The 17,251-nt window shown below is 38.3% G+C and overlaps 3 protein-coding genes across 3 annotated transcripts; 1 reads left to right on the top strand and 2 right to left on the bottom strand.

Annotated features, from left to right (window-relative positions):
• Positions 1-2,174: 2,174 nt before the first annotated feature.
• Positions 2,175-10,377, bottom strand: LOC110846746 (retinal homeobox protein Rx). The gene is made up of 5 exons (XM_022093585.2): positions 9,653-10,377; positions 8,542-8,734; positions 7,342-7,406; positions 7,192-7,250; positions 2,175-3,187 (listed from the first exon to the last, which is right to left on the bottom strand). The coding sequence occupies exons 1-5, from the start codon at positions 10,161-10,163 to the stop codon at positions 2,702-2,704; spliced, it is 1,314 nt and encodes a 437-aa protein (XP_021949277.1). The 5' UTR covers positions 10,164-10,377; the 3' UTR covers positions 2,175-2,701.
• Positions 10,378-14,531: 4,154 nt separating this feature from the next.
• On the bottom strand, positions 14,532-15,196 carry LOC110846747 (phospholipid scramblase 1). The gene is made up of 3 exons (XM_035849038.1): positions 15,061-15,196; positions 14,792-14,985; positions 14,532-14,714 (listed from the first exon to the last, which is right to left on the bottom strand). Exons 1-3 carry the CDS (start codon positions 15,194-15,196, stop codon positions 14,532-14,534), a joined length of 513 nt encoding a protein of 170 aa, XP_035704931.1.
• Positions 15,197-15,615: 419 nt separating this feature from the next.
• LOC118434738 lies at positions 15,616-17,239 on the top strand. The gene is made up of 3 exons (XM_035848865.1): positions 15,616-15,749; positions 15,827-16,471; positions 16,551-17,239. Exons 1-3 carry the CDS (start codon positions 15,689-15,691, stop codon positions 17,120-17,122), a joined length of 1,278 nt encoding a protein of 425 aa, XP_035704758.1. The 5' UTR covers positions 15,616-15,688; the 3' UTR covers positions 17,123-17,239.
• The last annotated feature ends 12 nt before the right edge of the window (positions 17,240-17,251 follow it).

The following is a 17,251-nucleotide window of genomic DNA, read 5'->3' on the forward strand; positions in this document are numbered from 1 at the left end:
TGGTTTCCCCTCAATGTTTATCAGAGGGGTCAAGAAAAGCAATCTTATTTCGAAACCGGATCTCCACCAACAGTGAAATCCGAGAAAGTCAATACGTACGTACCTACGTTGACCATAAGATAGCTAAATCCGGACGTGTGTCGATAAATTTCCATTAAAAATAAATCAAACCAATCAATCCTTTAAGTGAACTCTAAACGATGAGCACAATGTCTTCATTATGACTGAAAATGAAATACATCTGATGAAACACTATAGCTCGGCTTCCTTCCTCTGAAAACAAAAATGTTGGGCTGTATGTACATCCGTTCGATTGAGTAAAAATTTATCTGATGAATTTTGCTAGAATAAAATGTTTTGTCGGTCATGGCTTTAAGAGATTGAATCGAATTGAAAGCGAGAAAAAGAAAAAGGGGAGGACGAGCGAGGAGAAGAAACCGTAGTAAAAGTGAGCTCGATGTGTCGTAGGGATCAGAGGACGCGACGCGACCAACACCCGACCACGGAATAAATAAGACAGCATCCGATTTAGATTTACTGTCACATAATATCGTGATTACGGCTGCAAGCAGTTCTCGCGTATTTGGATAATTGGATGAAACCCCACCAACGTTCCGGCACCACCAAACTCGCTCTCCGCTTAATGGTTTTGTTGTTCAAGCGCCGATGATGATTATGAGCCAAATAAGTGCCAAACTTTTTTCCCTTTGTTTGGATAAACACTGTGAAAGACGCAAATTAGTTTTTTGATGCTGCGTTCGTTCTCCATCCGATTCTGAAATTAATGGAATACTGTAGAAGGGATTTGAGCCGACAGATTTGAAAACATGTGCGTCTTCTTGTCACGTACTTTTTGAAGCCTTGGTGTATGTATGTAAACTTTCATATGCAACGGTAAGTAAAAACTTAAAACACCTGGATAAATTTTCATGGAATTACATAATAATAACAGTGAATTTATGTCCCCTTTATACATATGTAATGAAATTAAACGCCTTTTGTATTGGATACTCGAGTGTTTCGCGTTACCATATTATTCTCCTTCCATGATGGATATGAGCTTAAATCATCATTCATTAGGATTAAACCTCTACAATATGCATGCAGATGGCTATGTATGTACATACATGTTTATGATGTTTTTCCAATAGGTGAGTGACCAAGAACACGTTACGGTGTTCAAACTTGATGTATTTTCGATTCCAGGCCCTAAATAAGAGAACAACTATTTATTAGAAAATGTTGAAGATCCTTCAAGTTTGAAGTAAATAATCTTGTTTTGACTTTTACAAGAATCTATTGTGACTCTGAAAGTAATGTGAGGTGGCATTTGACATGGGTTGCTGCTGACCAGACAGCTTTTCCGTTGTGAATTATTAACTTTTAACCCACAGGACAGTTAATCCATTTACAAAATCCACCCTTCCTCTTGGCTCAAGCCTTTCCATATTTTTCACGCATGCTTTCCATGAGACGACCAACGGATGGTCTGGCCACTTGACATGTCCGTAATGCAACTTGTGAAAAGTCATTTGAATTTGAACAGCTTGAGGTATTACGTTTCAGGGACATTATGTTATGAAATATAGAATTTGGATTTGTTAATTTCATTTCATTGTAAATCCCAGGATCCCACTAGGATCTATTCACGCCTACTTTTAACACCTTGAAATGTGGTTTGGTTAGTTTAATCTGTAACTTTATCCCATACCTCACACCAAATGTTGACATCCCAAATAGCAGACAACCTTGTCAGCCACTTACTCGGGTTACTTTACACCTTTCGTAAAATGTGGATTTTAGCGTACGGATTGCCCCATTTGTACTTTAACAGTAAGAAATCATAGTTTATATTTTATGGGATGTACTTGTGCTACTGCAGTTAATGGGGAATTATGATGATGATAATGTTTACTTTGACAATTGTGCCACACACAGATTCATCTCAAGTCATTGTTTGCAAGAGTCATAATTTGTTTTCTGCTGTGACCACCCAAAATGAAGGAGCACTTGAGGAGAGCATGCACGTAAGCAGTGATCTCAAGTGGTTTTGGAGAGAGCGATTAACAAGTAATAAAATAAATAAGTAAAGTCACAAATGCCTTGAAATCTCGGAAAGTGGGCTCGGGAAGGACAGAAATCTGGATTGACTACAAGATGCGATAATCCATCAGTTTAGTTCTTAAGAGGTTCAATCCATCTGACTCGGATTTTTATTTATTTGCGAACATATTTACATAATATGTACATATTCGTATTAATACACATTTTTAAATATTTATATTCAGTGATGATTTTAAGTTGGTGAAAATAAATAAGTCGATATCCTAACATGAGGTGCAAGTAATGATTGTTGTGTAGCACTTATTACACGAATACTAGTGCTCAATATTTAATATACAATTTTTTTTACAATTTTTGTCGATGCATTTTAAATTAAGTATCTAAAAGCGATTGTGCTGTGTCTCCCAAGCTTTACCATAATGAGTGAAAGCTAGAAATAATATTTGAATGGCAACTATTAAAGTGCCTCTATGTAGATATTTATACCCTGCATTGTGTTATGACTGAAACTGGATATGATATATTTATATTTTAAATGCAATGACTTTTTCGTGAACAAGTACATATATTTAGCAAACTGTTGTTGATTATGATGATAAAATCTACCCCAGAAAATATCTACCTAAGTAATCACTTCTTAATCACTTAAATCATCCGAAAAATCATCGGAATCATCACCGTCATCGCCACAAACGCGTTTTCGTCCACGTCTCTTGGTATCGTCGTCAGGGTTGTTGGGCTGCTTGTGCTGCTGTTGCTGGTGAAGGTGGTGGTGAATTTGAGACGGGGGAGGAGGAGAACTCACCACCGATGCTGGACTCACGGGGCAGGAGGAGGCGTCCACGGAATTTAATGACATTTGCAACATGGCCCCACCAAGTTGATGATGGGAATGATGAGGGTGTGGATGGTTGTGTTGTTGTTGATGGTGAAGATGGAGCAGGTTGGATAATGCGGCTCCAATGTCCGTCGATCCTGGGGGCAAGGTCGACGGAGACGAATTTCGAGAGGAGGTAGAAAATTTATTTGATTTCATCTCAGAATCTTCGCCAATTCGTCGGAGACGTTCCTGTTCTTCGCGTTTTTGCTTGCGCCATTTTGCTCTTCGATTTTTAAACCAAACCTAAATCCACAGGAGAATAGAATGGTTGTTAATTTTAACAGTTCACCTAGATAATTATAATGCTACGTTATGTAGATGGGTCCAGTGGGCAGATTGAGATAATTTATTTGCTTCCCGAGTTAATAATCCTTAAAAATTCTTTGAATTACAGTTTTGCATGCTTTATCAACTAGAAGAGATGGAATAATAAGTACATATGTAATTGTGTAAAAGTGTAATCCCATATTTTTCTCCGATCAATCAGAGTGGAGAATGAAATGTTTGAAATTTGATTCAGTCGAATAATCAAAAGTTTTTGGGTGGGTATTCAACTGGCGAATGTCGAATCAAATCATCCTCGCCAACCAGTTCATGTGTGACTGCCAGCTTTCACTTATGCAATAAACAGACAAATCTCTCATACAGATTGTTGGACTCCATATTCGTAAATCCTAAAATTATTGCATAGATAGGATTGAAGTTCTATAGTATTTCAGTCTTTGTGTCATGTTGTACAGTTTTCGGATTCGGTTGTAGCTTTATTTATAATTGACTGACTATGACTGGAAGTAACATCCTTTTGATTAGCAGAGGAGTAAACCTGCATGGTTTCAACAAAGCCAATAAAGTCACCCCCTTATCCTTTCCCACCATTAAATGAACATGAATACTTCATCCTTTGATCTGGACTGAATCACTGAATCATGAAATGTGGTTGTAATTGATACACAATCACAGAATATTATTAATTTTGTTCGATACATGTAGCCGTATTACGCAACAGAACTATATTATTTAACACTAAAAGTCATCAATTCTTTAGGTTATTTTTACTGGCAACGGGGCGTATATACGTAATTGTACATTCTTCATTCTCCCAACAACAGTCGATATCATAAAGTCTCTCATACGTATATATGATAACATTCAGTAACGAAAAATTCATATAAATTAATTAGGAATGATCTATTTGATCTTTTGATCTATCTGTGCATCCACCCATAATATTTTGATTATATATCTTTATAACTCTTATGAAAGTTGAACTGACTGAGAACCTGGTATTCGATGATTGACTCGAATCTTCAGAAAATCAAGACAAGCAATGAATGTAATTTTCTACATGGGTTTCCTTCCCAGGATGAGCAGGATATAAAAATAATAATTTTATGTAAATTGTTGTGTCCCGAGTGGTTATAACTGAATGGTGTCTTTCATAGTGTTAGTACAAGTTCACATTTATGTCCGCCATTACGACGGAAAATGGTACATGCACTTTACATGGATATCCTAAAGGAAAGGGAGGGCCCCTACATCCATCTAATATCTGATAATAATGGTAACAACGACAGCTGCCCTTTTATTACCAGTAGAAAAAAAGACCTTTCATCTTTTCCAGCCATTTTTACTTCACTAACTACACGTTCACAAACGCAAACCTTTATACATACGTAAGTATATATGTGTAACATGCGTGTGTGCAGGCAGACATAAAGGGTCAACTTTCGGAACAGATTGTCTACTTATTCAACTGCACAATACTAGGGGAATGCACAAAACGCTTTTTGAGATCCAAACCATAGACGATGGTTTGCTCATTTGGCAGCTAAACTTTTGTAATTCATCCCACTGCTCAATATTATTATCACTCGAGCAAAACGTGTTGGATCAACAAAAGCAAATGAGATGATTAATTCTTAAGAATGAGAATCACAAACATCGAGCACAGACTTTAAGCAGAGACAGACGACGGCTCGATCAAAATTCAATTATCTGCTTTTCAATTTTTATCGAATGGCACGATGACATTCGAAGAAGAGAAACGGGTGAAAGTCGAGTCGTCAGTGACACTGGCAGAAGCAGCATCAGAATTATGCAAGCAAATGGATGGGGAAATAGAGTCATCAAAAGTATTATGGCTTTCCTCTCGTATTATTCCACGGACGGAACTGGGAAGGAAGGGGTGGTGACTGATTTTCCTGTTCTGCTTGTTGGCGTGATCCACTTGAAACTCAATTCAACTCGAACAACGCCATACAAAAGGACGCCGCCCATCTCTCAAGAAGGGTGTCTCGCACTCATGCACCAATTTCAAATCAGAGAATACAATACAATTCACATTGTGCACGCTGAATGCGGTCAATCAATCTTGACTTTGCACTTGATGTTCATATTATTGTTGTAAGTAAAACACAATTTTCAACCCAGATGATCACATTATTCGCCTTTCTACTAAAGTCATTATATTGTCATCTCAGATCATGATGAAGTCAAACATTTCAGACTCTGCCTCACTGCTTCGGCTAAGGGTCTAGTTTATTATTATCTGCCCAAAATAATTCCTCAAGATAAAGAATTTTTTTCAATTTGCATTGAAAGCGAAGAAAGTTTGTTCGAAATAGAATCAGACGGGATTTAAAAAATGAAGATGTGACGATACTCCTCAGCTGCAGAATCGGTTCAGCAATATCCCGTATCATACGTAATATTTTACAGGGAAATAAAAAATAAACTTGTGGGAGTGTGGGAAAATCTGCAGATTGTCGGTTTTACTTTCAATATATCCCATATTAAAATGAGAATAATTCAAGCTGGATTTTTTACGATCCATCAAATCCCGCTTGTTAGGTAAAAAGGCTTTATGTTATTTATGTAAATGAAATTCTATAAACCTCTAGATTCCAAGTTTGTAACGATTTTTATATAATTCTTGTACATGTAAAGTATACATACACACATGTAATACCGCTCATGGAGAAAACGGTCAACGTATTTTTCCCCACATGTACATATGTATGTGGCCTGTTTACTTTACGTGAAATTTAAATTTCAAGTTTGTCGAGGCTGTCCGTCCAAAGTTTACCAAGTAGATTGTAGATTTGCCGGATTGTTTGCACAAGGAATCTCATTTGCTTTGTTTTCCCTGAGATACGCCAGATTATTATGGGAATTATGGAATAACATTCCGGATTCAGATATTTGCTCAGGAGCCAGGCCAGCAGGATAGGCTTCGCTGCTCCAGTTTTCACATCAAATAACACGCCATCATCATCATCATATTAAATCTAACTCATCTAGCCTCACGAGCGTATACCGCGTTTTCACGGACGACGATAATGGAATCAATGAGTTCATGTATAAAATACTCTGTGGCAGGAAAACGCAAGGAGAGGAAAAGTTGAGACTGGATGATGGAAATTTCTACTGCTGGCTGAGAGAGAGGAACCACCGACATTTTATTACAGTTAATTTTGTTTGCAGAGAAAACAAAGGCTGAATGGATGCGAGATCCAAAGTTTCGCATTCGGGAAGTTTGAGGATATCAGTCTTCACCCCAGTTTTATAACCGCAGGAGGAGAGCAAAACATAAACATTGAGAATGGGCCGAAGAGTCAGAGCGCTCGGGCTTTGCGTATTTTTAAATCGTAGCAGGGATTTAAAGGGCTTCGCCACTACGGAAAATATGGAAGCTTTATTGCTTGTTCAGGGAATTTGAGTTTATCTCATACTCCGACTATCCTCTAAGCAATCTTTGCAGATTGCTTAAATTCATGGATAATGCAATAAGTAAAGTAATATGTAATGGACTCGAGGGTAGAAAACTGGATGATAAAAGTAGAGCCTCGGTGTCCGTATATGTGTACCCGCACTTGCGGAGCACCAGAAATAATAGAAATTGAAGGGAATCTGTAGAGTTGCATTAAGTGAATCTCCTACAAAAATACTTGAGTTTGCATAGTGAGTGGGATAAGCAATAATAAGGGTTAGTCAGGGACATTAGGGAAGAGTCGAATTATGGAGCCTTTGTTGATTCAGCGTCTTTAAAATAAGCACCGTATTGATAGCGTTGAAGGCTTATTTAAAACTTTCTAACAATTTTTCCACTCTAATTCTTCCATAATTTACTATTATGTGGGATTGTTGATGTTTTGCGAAACTCGCTTGGGCTTGTCTCAATTTCCCCAATATGCCTTTCGAATTAGTACTGTTATGGATATTATAATTTTTTTTGTTAAAATTTTTACCTCGACACGTTCCTCCTTCAAGTCTGTTTTCAATGCCAGTGACTCCCTTGCACACACGTCTAAATTATCAAGAAAAGTACGCATTACTTTCACCGATCAAAGCCATTCTGTAAAACTTGAGCCAAATTTTTTTATTTCACGGCAAGTTACCTGGATAATGAGTGATCTCAAATTTTGCTTCCAATTGCTCCAGTTGCTCCTCTGTAAAGATTGTCCTGTTCAAAGTAAACCACAAACAAACATTAAAGTACAAGTCGCCTTCACACAAGCAAAACTATTACAAAATTACATGGTGCATATTCATATTTATGATAATGTAAATGAGATGGTGTATGTATGTGTATAGATGATTAATTGTACTTTATGTATCTGTCTCACCAAAGTAGCCCCTCCTCATTACTTAAAACACCCTAAAATAAGTGTGCCCTCCAGCATCCTCAGCTTCTGTGGGGATTTGAAATCTCAAATTCCAATCCAATTCATCTCATCACCCAGAATATTAATCAAACTGCTCAAAATGAATGAGATTTCCTTCAGGCGTCACGTACTCTCGGTTTAAATCCCTCTGCATTTCCTCTATTTACCGCACAAGAAGTAACTAATTTGTAAACTTTAGTCTTTTCAGGTCGCTTGACTTGGTGGAGCGAATTACTTAAACAAATGTAAACTTGGGCTAAGGAAAAGCTCAGCACCTGCTCGAAATAGCCAAATAAATGAGACTGAAAAGCATACACTTCCGTGCGTCACATGCACTTACATGCATAACATCTTGATTTGTAGCTCTTGTAACAATCCCTAAATGTACAGTGCATATGCAAGGTGAGGAGAAAATTAGTTCAGACGGTTACCTCGGCCAAAGAAAGTGCTCATGCAGATTCATCACATTACTTATTCAATTGCTCTGAGCACTTCTTAACTCGTCGAGACTGAACAAGAAATCTTTTTTAGGATGGCGGAGAAAAAATTTTTCGCATTAAAAATATTTTTATATGGGCACAGAATTTGGTGCTACATATTTTTCATGTATTCTGTGGCTTAAATAAATACTCTCGCCATAATTATCTGTACGAGTGAAAAAGTCACTGAAGGGTGAAACCCACATTGATGGACATGTGGCAATTTTGTTAACAAGTGCTTGTTGTAATCCACTTCTCATCACTATTAATTTAATCCCAATTCTTTCTTGTCATTACTTTTAGGCTTTGCACTATACTTTTTCTACGAAAATTAATGAAAAGTGAGGCAATAAAATAATGTGGTAAAAATAAGGTCATAAAAATGTAGATGCATGTAGATGTTGAGGCCGATCACGAGTGTCATATATGTGCATATGTGTACGTATGTATGTACCTGTGCCTTCTCTTTCGTTTTGGGGTGGGTCCACTGCCCAAAAGCCCGGAAATCATGCCTCCACCCACATTGACACCACCAGATCCAGAGCCTCCCAAGAATGACTGTGCTGCTGCTGCGGCTGCAACAATGGCCGAATTGCCGAGGGTGTGATGGGATGGAAAATAGTGACCGTAGAATCCCGGATATGCGGCTGCGATAAAAGTAAACTTATATTGTTAAAATTATTTTATTAAAGTTATACGACTGTCGGAAGTCTTCAAAGAAATGGTCATTTTTAAGCAATCAGCGACAAGTAGTAACTGGTTAACATTTCGAGACCTTTTTTCTCTTAGGGATGAGCACATGTGAACAAGACAAGGAATACCGATTTATGGTTGGAATAATAATCGCCACTAATATGTATGCACCACTTTTACGAGTGCTAATGCAACCTAGGATTGGGGATTATTGACACATTCACTAGCAACTTGGTAATGGGTAAAAAAGTGTGAAAACAAAGGTCAGACTGCTTGTCGCCTATCGGTTTTCGAACAAGCAACAATGCCAGCTTTATGGAAAACTTGAAAAATATAACTATTTTAAGTTTTCGTTCCAAGAACACTTGTGTCTCTAAAAAATCAATCTGGCTCAATAAAACCAAACGGGTTGAACAATCTGATTCTTACACAAAGAATGTTCTATGAAATTCGTATTTATCTATTTTCTGTCAGAATATTTTTAGATTTCAAATGTGGTTTCATATAATCATAAATCCTGACTGGATCATGTCAGTGTTATTAATTAACCTAATTTGGTCTATCTCGGGGACAACCAGACCTCGTCTGACCACTCATCACATCCTTAGTTTACAATATGTACATGCATATGTCCCATATTTAACCTGCATGCTCTAACTGATTGTGACTGCTTTGGGCAGGATGTAAAGCATATAACTATCAAGGGTGATTAATCAGAGGTAATATGATAAATGACTAATCTGAAGGAAGCCGCACTAGTTTATTACTAATTAATATTTTTGGGTGTTTGTTGACGTGTCTCTAATTCCTATCACCACCCTAACACATAAGTCAGTAAGTAAGGAAAAAAAAGTCTGCCGAAATAAGCTTACCAAGGAGTTCTGCAGCCGCTTGCTGATTATGAATATGAAATGCAGGATGATGAATGAATGGGAAATGTTGGTAACTTGATAGGTTGTTGTGTCCATTGCTTCCCACGTTATTTATGCCCATATTTCCAGACGACGAAGTGGTGTGGGGAGTGCTGTTGTTGCAAATTGTTGTTCCCCCACCGCCCCCAGAGTTAATATGTAACCGTCTCTTGACCTCGTTCGATGTGGACACCGAGTTGGTGACCGAGATTGGGGACGAAGTGTCACTTCGTCCACCTACACTCACACTGTCCCCACTTTTGTGGGTGTCATTGTTGTTGTTGATGACGGAATTGGTCGTTCCTTGTAAAATTGACTCGATGCTAAATGACTTTGCTCCACCGGGGGGGTTGGCACTGGTCGTGAGTCCTTGAGGTGACGTGGAAATGGGAGGTGATCCGGAGTGAAATAACTGGGAATTGGTAGAGATGAAGGGGAAAAGGTTGAAACAGGTTGAAGGAATTTTCTCCATTTCGTAGTTTGTGTTATTTTTTAAATGGCGACAAAAATTGGAGAAAGTAGTGCACACACTTTGTAGATTTTTTTTCTCTGGTAGGAGGATGAGATTTTTAATGGAGAAACTCTGGAAAAGTAGAACGTGATGAAGGAGCGATGCGAGATGAGACTGCTGCTGTCAACGCTGTCTCGTCCGAGGGTCTACTAAACGTGATGTGATGTGTCTGTCAAAAGGGATAAAGAGCAGATCACATCGCGGAGTGAAATCACGGTAAAGCTCACGGTAGTAGTTTTCAATAATAACGAGGACAGAAGTGCATGGTGGAATAAGGCCAATAACAGCAAGATATGTATACACGCTTCTTGGCCACTGTAGGTACAGTCGATCATGTACGAACTATTGGGTGAAGACTGATAGGTTAAGGTCCAGATCTCACTGTTTGACGGGTCATATTCGACTTAACAAGATGTTACACACTTGCAAGGCAAATTAACATGGAAAGCGTAACGACTTTTGGGGGCAGGGATTTAAAGGGTTATAATTTATCCACTGCAAATTAAATTATGTATGAAGTGAGATTTTCATGCTTTCGATTCTATGTAGTCACTCCAAGTTAGTAAATGGCTTGTTTATGGTAAAAGTAAAATTATATTAATTTCTGAACTGGAATAACCGAGCAAAAATTCCAGGCGGCTGAATCTGGATGGATTTGGATTATCCGTTTTGGGGTTTGTTCTTTAGACTTTTGGCCTTTAGAGCATATACATGTGTGCATTATTACTATAATACTATTTTGTACTGCTTACTATTTTCATGGATATGTACGGACCAGGAGGGTGCATTGTTTGCGCCTCGTTACATTTTCAAGTCTTGTTGGACACACACACACGTCCACATCGAACTATTAATCCCACCACCCAAGGTACATGTGTGAGCGTAATAATCCGAAGGCTTACAAATAAGTCTAGCTGATTCGGATATATTCAAATAAACATCCAAAATATTTGACCAAATCCAATCCAAAATCCATATGAAGGAAGGAAGAAAGCCAAACTAGGGCCAATGCCATTGGGGACTTTGGCATACATGTAGTTCCGTGGATTATACAAAAAGGATAGTATTTAATAAGTACCCCTCTCACATATCCTAAATTCCAGGATAAATGTAACGTGGGGTCGACATGCCACATGCCGAGAAATATGCATGCTAAGACCAAAAATCAACTCTGGAGCTAATAAAATGGTGAACTATGTATAATCCAGGAAACAGACCTAGACGGCTCGGTGCCTGGCTTTTCTATTTCATTGTCTTCTGGATAACAATGCATTATAAAAACTTTTGCTACAAATACATACATTACGACTGGCAATTTAAGTAACATTCTTTTAAAAGACCTTTATGTACTGCCGTTCGTAAAATGTTTACTTCCGAAAGAGTGATTCCTTGAGACACGTAAATTATCTAGAAAATTTCTAGACTTTGTAAACTACCTAATGAACTAACTAATTAGTAAACGGCATGATATTTAAAATTATGAAAGTTGCATTCTCAAATTTCCACAAACATATTTAGAACGGTGTTGAAGATGAACTCGTCAACACTTTGGCTCAGAGTGGTCCCGATAAAACGGAGACTGAGCAAGTTTCCTGGCGTGCGGAGGGAGGGTTTAGAATAGGGTTGGGCAACCAACTTCCAATGATCTTGATCCAACTTGATCCTTCTATCTCTTTCGCATCTTTTCTCTGGCTTGTGTACTTTGTGTCGTAACGTAATGGATACATAAATGCTGAACCATTCCAACTTTAAGGTGTTATCCAGTCATTAAAAATTCGAGTGTTTTTTATTTGGTGCATGTCACATTTTCTGCAAAGGAAAAAATGCGAATGTAAAAAAACTCTGGTAAGTTCATGTACGGGAAGGATTAGAGAGAGCCTTGAATCAAGCGAGGATTATTAGCACCTGGATGGATGTGATTGTGTCCATTAATGGATATTACACTCACGCTCGCCAAAAAATAAAGTAGGAAAATTCATCCGAGGAATGTTTTCCTACTTCAATTTCAATTTAATCACATCCATCCATCCATCCAATCCATCTGGATTACTTGCTTTCCTTTGTAGAACTTGTGCTTATAGAATGATTTCGTATTACATATATTCCCATGATGCTATAGAGGGATGCATTAATCCCTTTTGGTCTTTTACGTGTATGTAGGAGGTAGCTTTTCTGCTGCTGCTGGTGATCTGATTTGATGACAAGAAATGCGATGGGTGGCCCAATAGTTGAGAAAGATTTCGCTTTATTAAGAGTTCTTATGAAAGGCTCAAGACTTTTTATTTTGATTTAGTGAGTGTAATCATCATCGAGTAGGACAACCTTTTAGTATTAATGCTTGGGTGTGAGTGTGGGGTCTCATGATCCTCAAAGCCGGGGGTCAATGATTCACATTGCGTGCAGTTTACTGCTTTCACATCACAATAACCTGCCCAACTGTATCTATACAGATTGTAGATTGGTGGAAACAATGCTACAAAGGACTCAACCAAGATTGAACACGGATCATTTTGGAAAAGAAGGGATTTCGTCGGGTTCAAGCCGAGATGAGGCAAAATGAGATGATTAAAAGAATCTCCGGGTAGAAATCTGAACGTCCATGGATCCTCAAAATGTATATATTGTTCGTTATTGATGTTGAAACCAATCAATTTTTTGGCAATAAATTAGTTTGCAAATTTTGAGCGAGACCACAAAGTCTTTAACATCGTTCAAATCCAGAATATTTAATAATAATAACAACTAATAAACGACATGTATGTATGTAGGTAAAACTTGTTAAGTTTTCTTGACAAATGATGCAGTACTTTATCCATGCACATCCATTTTTAATTTCCTTTGCTCACCGAAGCAAAAGTGACAAAACAATAATCATGTGTATAAATTACATTAGTCTACACACATCTAAACACGTCTTAATTTTCAAAGACAGTAACGAGCCAACAATGTGTCGGAAAGGAACCAATTGAGGACAACAGCCGGCATCAGTTCATTCTCCAAGAAAACCTTTAGAAATCGGCTTCTTTTCCCTAAAAATACAGTGCCCGACCTTTAAAATATTGATATTGATACGCACAATTGACTGTGTTGTGTTCTACCCATGTACTAGATTTGTCATGAACAATAGTGATGCATTCTATCGCTGCTGCCTTACTTGAACCAGTTTTAAATATCATATGCATTCATGGATTAAAATCTTACAATTGAGTTTACACACGGTTTGGAACTACATAACTGCAACTAAGCATTATAATATGAGAGAAAAGTGCATGGGGAGACCTTAAATTTACCTACACCCATCATCCGAACTATCCGTCATACGTACGTATAATGCATCTTATTCCTATTTACCTACATGTTGGAACCCCCTGTAAACCGACCAACGGATTAACTGATGAAACTAATCCAGTCCAACCGACCATGAACATCATTTGTGAGAAGAAAAAGTTGAACCGTGGATTCAAATGGTCGCTCTTCTCATTAAAATGCGTGCAACATTCTAGAAATGAAAGCGCTTTCTCTGTATCACAGGTCACGCAATTTTTGTGCTGCTCTTGGCTGAATATTCTGAATGAAGGTAAACGGTTTTGGTGATGTAGCCAATTGACAGTAAGGAGCACAACATTTTTTGTTAGGTCGAGTATCCACGTACTTTACCCACCACGAATCATTTACAGTGCGTTCAAAAGTATGCATTGTACAACGACGTGGAATTACTATGATAGACCTCCTACGAGGTTAAGTTGACCTATTGAAAATGATTTCATTTTACATTCTTCCTTCTATAATACGTAATAAATAATATGGTTTCTTTGTAAACTTTTGCTTGATAAATATTGATATATTGTATAAAATTCACAAAATTGTCAGAATCGGGCAGTATTGGCAGAATGAAAAATGGCATTGGCAGAATGGCAGAATGACAAAAATTGGCAGAATGAAGGGCTATTTTTGCTGAGAAGTCAATCCACTAGTACGACCTGCTATGCGAGCTTTTTTTGTTTTCGTAGAACATGAAATCCTAGTTCATAAAAGTTATTGATAATATTAATTAATTAAGACGCATTACGTATTTTGGACTAAAAGATCTCACAATGAGAATGCAAGCTCCCAGCAAAACAGCCTTAATGTTGACGGATAGATCTCCAGGAAACGAGATACCGAAGTTATCCGCAGAGGTAAAAAATTCTTGTGCACCAGCCCACGTTTTCGTGATTTGTCCAATTGGTGTTTCGTAATCACTTGGAGAAACCAGCTGAACAAAAATGTCTCAAAATTTGTAGACATATTTAAGTATGCGAGTATGTATATCCTTTACTAAAAATAATGTCAAAAACTTGCATCAAAACTGACGTTGCCGCAACAAGCGGTTGTACAACAGGGGGCTTTAATGATAAATACGACGTTTCCCATCTCATCATTCACATTGAATCGGGCCCCACTGCAGAGTACGCATTGTTGCTGAATTGTCCCCAACAACTGACCCGTACTGATTGCAAACACACTCATGCTCTGAGAAAGTGGTCAAATTTTGGTGCAAAGTAATTTAAAGGAAATCAACCACAAATTCAGACTCGAAATTGACTTACAGTCAAACAACATTGGAGTGGTCGATCCAAGAGGATGCCAAACCCGTTGGGGTCTCGAATGTGCAGCACGAATCCTCTCGCACTTCCGCAGTATTGTCTGGCGCAGCAGTTGCTTTCTTCGTCACCAATGTACACCATTTGTCCATTTGGAGCAAAGAACACGTAGCGATTTGATTGCTCGAATCCGACCAGAACTGTGTATTATTCAATTGCAAATAAGGGAAGCACTTTGTATTCAATAATCATGTACATTCCGCTTATTGGTTTACCCTCTAACACATCAATTTGTTGTCTTACAAAAATTTGACTGAGGGGAAGCAAGCACTCCAATCCAGGAATGACATTGGATGATGGGATTGCCACAAGCATAGTCTCGGGATGGCCCCCTTCGTTAGTTCCATTCATTTTATTAATATTAAGTATCACTTATTACAGATCCAATGTTTCTTGAATTTAATACATAATTTAATTTCTTAATATACACAAGTGTTTATAACATTCATTTTTAATGCGCTTTCAAAAAATTGAGAGTAACTTAGGTACAAAAGCTAAGTTAAGTTGTGCTCTCATGCTCAGATGCTTGTTTTGAACGAGCCGTGGGTGTCAAACGACATTGGTAAAAAAATGCCAATTTAATTTGTAATTTGTACAAAAAAATATTACAATAGTCAAGCAATCGTGATAATCGTGGACGTTGCATAATTATTGGACACCCTCACGAAATATTATTCCGTATATTTGCATACTTGCATAACTATAGTAGATCATCAAGATATGGCGGGCAAATACGACGAAAGTATCGATATGAAATCAGAAGATGAAGATACATCAAAATCATATTTGTCTGATTCCAGCGACCACGAATGCCTTAATTTCGCCCCTCAAACTGTGCAAACAATGACACAAAGTCGACCTGCAACTGCTCGTAGCTTCCAGTTTAACAATAACATTGTTGAAGGTATTGACTAAATTTAATCGAATCACGTGAATTTTAATCCTGTAAATCTTGACCTTTGGAAAATAATTGTTTTATAGTTGTTGGGAGTTCTTCAAGAATGACACCCCAAACTCCTCACAATTCGACGGCCTACAAAGATCCCAGACACCCGTACAGCGATGCTCTCGGGTTGGATGCAGAAATTAAAAAGATATCACAGACTCAGAAACTCTTAAGCAATATAAAGCCTGGGATGATGGTGGACAATGATGACGAGGATGATGACGAATCTTTAAATGATGACACCAACCTCTCCTCTTTCATGGACGAAGACGAAGATGACTCCGGTTTCCTATACCCCACTCACGATTATGGGGCGTGGATCGACTCTGCCGTAGAAGAGGTGCCCTCTCCAGACCAAACTTTCCCCACACCACCAATTCATGATGAAGCAGCAATGAAGGACTACCTCAAACTTAAGGACATTTGGGAGCTTCAATTGGACATCAAGAGGGGTCGGCTTGGAGAATTTGTCAGTAAGAATTGTATGCAGCCGGGGATTCATAAAGCTGATTCGTACAACCCGAAGGATTATTCTAATCTCAAAGTCTCCCCGGCAGTTTCTCAACTCTTCAACTACATTCGTCCCTCAGCGTTGTCTCCAGACGTCCAAGAGGTCAAACTAGCTCCCTTCATTCCTGATTTTTATCCAAGTGTTGGAGACATTGATGCCTTCATCAAGGGTAAATTCCGAGTTATCATACATACATGCATATGCATAGATAATAAGATTAACATCACCGTTTTATTCAATTATCAAAGTGTGTGAACCGACCATTGACGATGATGGCGTCGGACTGAAAGCTTTGGATGAACCATCGACGAACCAGAGTGATCCTTCCTTGCTTGACCTGCAGTTACGAGCTCTCGCTAAAATGAAATCGGTGAAAGCCGTGATGGTGAAAAGTTTGGAAAATGCGAGTGAGCATCCTGACTTGGTGGAGAAATGGGTCAAAGATATTACGCAACTGCACAGATCTAAACCAAGCCCTTCTGTCCACTATTCGAAGCAAATGCCGGATATTGAGACCTTGCTACAAGAATGGTCACCTGAGGAGGAGGAAATCATAAAACAAATGAAAATTCCCGAGCCAGACATTTCCTGCAGTTTGGAAAACTATGTCGATATTGTGTGCAACATGCTGGATATTCCCGTCTACAATGAGAATAAGGTTCACAGTCTTCATGTCCTGTTCAGTTTGTACGCCGCAGCTCAAGAGTTCAATGAAGTTGTGGGTGTGGATGTGCTCAATTTGAGGGAGCAGCAATTCGAAACAAGAGATTCCAGGCAGCAGGAATTTGATCAAGATATGGATGCTTTGAAGCTTAATTGAGTAACTTATGTATGTCTCATCATTTATAACAGTTTTAGGCCCACGTTAATTGCAGGTGTTCCACATTAAATAAACTGCCTTGGCTGTACGCACTTAAGTTTGCACTTGACTCTTGAACTCGAGTGTTTG

The sequence above is a fragment of the Folsomia candida genome, unplaced genomic scaffold (genome assembly GCF_002217175.1).
Source record: "Folsomia candida strain VU population unplaced genomic scaffold, ASM221717v1 Fcan01_Sc003, whole genome shotgun sequence".
In the NCBI taxonomy this organism is placed as follows: Eukaryota; Metazoa; Arthropoda; class Collembola; order Entomobryomorpha; family Isotomidae; genus Folsomia; species Folsomia candida.

Bases quoted from the DNA above. Each gene is read 5' to 3' on its own strand.
- LOC110846747 (XM_035849038.1), bottom strand. From the start codon at position 15,196: ATGAATGGAACTAACGAAGGGGGCCATCCCGAGACTATGCTTGTGGCA. The intron at 14,986-15,060 runs GTAAACCAATAA...AATAATACACAG, and splicing joins ACAAATTGATGTGTTAGAGG to TTCTGGTCGGATTCGAGCAA. The intron at 14,715-14,791 runs GTAAGTCAATTT...CCACTTTCTCAG, and splicing joins CACTCCAATGTTGTTTGACT to AGCATGAGTGTGTTTGCAAT.
- LOC118434738 (XM_035848865.1), top strand. From the start codon at position 15,689: ATGACACAAAGTCGACCTGCAACTGCTCGTAGCTTCCAGTTTAACAAT. The intron at 15,750-15,826 runs GTATTGACTAAA...ATTGTTTTATAG, and splicing joins TAACAATAACATTGTTGAAG to TTGTTGGGAGTTCTTCAAGA. The intron at 16,472-16,550 runs GTAAATTCCGAG...CAATTATCAAAG, and splicing joins CATTGATGCCTTCATCAAGG to TGTGTGAACCGACCATTGAC.
- LOC110846746 (XM_022093585.2), bottom strand. From the start codon at position 10,163: ATGGAGAAAATTCCTTCAACCTGTTTCAACCTTTTCCCCTTCATCTCT. The intron at 8,735-9,652 runs GTAAGCTTATTT...CTTTTATCGCAG, and splicing joins AGCGGCTGCAGAACTCCTTG to CCGCATATCCGGGATTCTAC. The intron at 7,407-8,541 runs GTACATACATAC...TACTTTGAACAG, and splicing joins AAACGAAAGAGAAGGCACAG to GACAATCTTTACAGAGGAGC.